At 28.1% G+C, this 1,861-nt stretch overlaps 1 protein-coding gene across 1 annotated transcript in view; it reads left to right on the forward strand.

The window, feature by feature from the left end:
* The first annotated feature begins 1,065 nt into the window (after positions 1–1,065).
* Positions 1,066–1,861, forward strand: part of LOC112903977 (minor histocompatibility antigen H13-like) — a 2,839-nt gene continuing 2,043 nt past the window's right edge. The window contains exons 1-2 of the mRNA XM_025979727.1: positions 1,066–1,344; positions 1,527–1,696. Of these exons, the coding sequence (XP_025835512.1) occupies positions 1,135–1,344; positions 1,527–1,696 (380 nt within the window). The 5' untranslated portion in view covers positions 1,066–1,134. The remainder of the gene's footprint in view (positions 1,345–1,526; positions 1,697–1,861) is intronic.

Raw genomic sequence — 1,861 nt, forward strand, 5'->3', positions numbered from 1 at the left:
TAATAATTATTGATATTTATAGCTTGTCTTGTTTTAGGAACAACACAAAAAGCTTGTTATATCACTAATTACCATAGTGTTTCTCTTTATGATTGGAGTAGTGCCATCACAAGCAGTTTCCAGATATATGGCAACAAACCTTATATTTTTCGGTGACATCGAAATGGCGAAAAGATCAAAACCATTAGAATTGCTCAGAATACTAACTTCAATTTTATGTGCCATAAATGTTTCGTCAAATTTTCCTCTTTTTTGCAGATTTTGTCCTCAATTTGCAGAAATAGTAAAGTATAAAGTGGAAAGATACAAAAAATGGCCGTGCAGCCGAAAGAGACAGTGTGGAAATAGTAAATGTTTAGAAGAAGGATTTTGTAATTGTACTTTTCTTGTTCAATCTTTAAGCAGTGTTTTAGTTGCAAACACTGTAAAAACTTCTTTTTCAGTTGTTAGACTAACTCCAATTTTCTCTGAATCTTAAAGTAATTAATGAATGTTGATCGTAATTGTAGCTAAACAATATTTTTCAACAAAACAGATATTTTTATGTAGATTTAAAAAATACAGACATTATTCTAATATCACTTTCTATTGGCGAATGATGTTTTATATTTTCTTGGTAAAATGTAACGAGCAATGTGGAAACAGTATTAGTGTAAACTTAAGTTTTTATGCAAAGCTGCAGCTAAGATGGAAATTGCTGAACATTTATCAATGACAAATTTATTCATATATTCAACATCGTAATATCAATATTAACATTGCAATTTTATAATGTCTTTTATACGCAGTTCCTATGTTTTTTCTGCTAACCGAAATGAATTGTTAAGTACATAATGTATTTTGTGTTATTTAAAAATTCAACCTAGTTGAAAGTGGAATAAGTAGTTTAAATAATAATCATAAAACATAGATCATAGATATATAATAGTCATTGATAATAGTATATATCTGATATCTGTGATCATAAATTAATAATAATTAACGTTTGTTTTTCATGTGCAGTGGTTGACAGCAATAATATTTATCTATGAATAATATTATCTATGAATATGATCATAATTTGACAAACTGTAGTTTTTCGACACGTATGTTTTGCAAGCCTCTTGTCAGTTAAACTTCTTGTGTCGGCTGTTGATGTTTCGTTTTGGTGGTAGAATGGCTGATGTTATACCCAATATTATGTATCAAGCAACAGAAAATGTTAATCAAACAAATATAAATGGAACTGGAAAACATCCCAGTACACCAGAAGGAATGGCAGTTGCATATGGAAGTTTAGTTATTATGGCTTTATTGCCCATATTTTTTGGTTCTTATCGTTCAATTACTTACCATAAGGAAAAGGTATTTCACAGTTACAGTGTAAATGAATGCATTGATGTAGTAACTGATCAATTTTTACCAAAAACTAACGATTACATTAGATTGCTTTAATTAATAAAGTGCATTTCTACATTATGAAATGTGTATGAAAATTTTTGTCAACTTGTATATTTATAAAACTTATAATTTTTTGTTATCTGTAGAAACCAGAAACAATGTCTAAAAAAGATGCTGCAATGTTTCCAATTATGGCATCTTTGGCACTATTTGGCCTTTATATAGTTTTCAAGTTATTTTCGAAGGAGTATATTAATTTATTGTTAACTGGCTATTTCTTTTTCTTGGGAATACTGTCATTAACACATATTCTTAGGTAAGCAATTATAAACATACTGATTAATTACATATCGGTTTATCAAATTTAATGAGGTTTACAAGTCATTAGTATTATTCTTCATTCAGCTTTATGTCACTTAAGAAAAATTTTTAAATTCAAATTTTAAAACTTAAAGTTGATACCCATATAATAGGGGTTACT

Source organism: Agrilus planipennis, unplaced genomic scaffold (assembly GCF_000699045.2).
Source record: "Agrilus planipennis isolate EAB-ADULT unplaced genomic scaffold, Apla_2.0 scaffold1838, whole genome shotgun sequence".
Lineage (NCBI taxonomy): Eukaryota > Metazoa > Arthropoda > Insecta > Coleoptera > Buprestidae > Agrilus > Agrilus planipennis.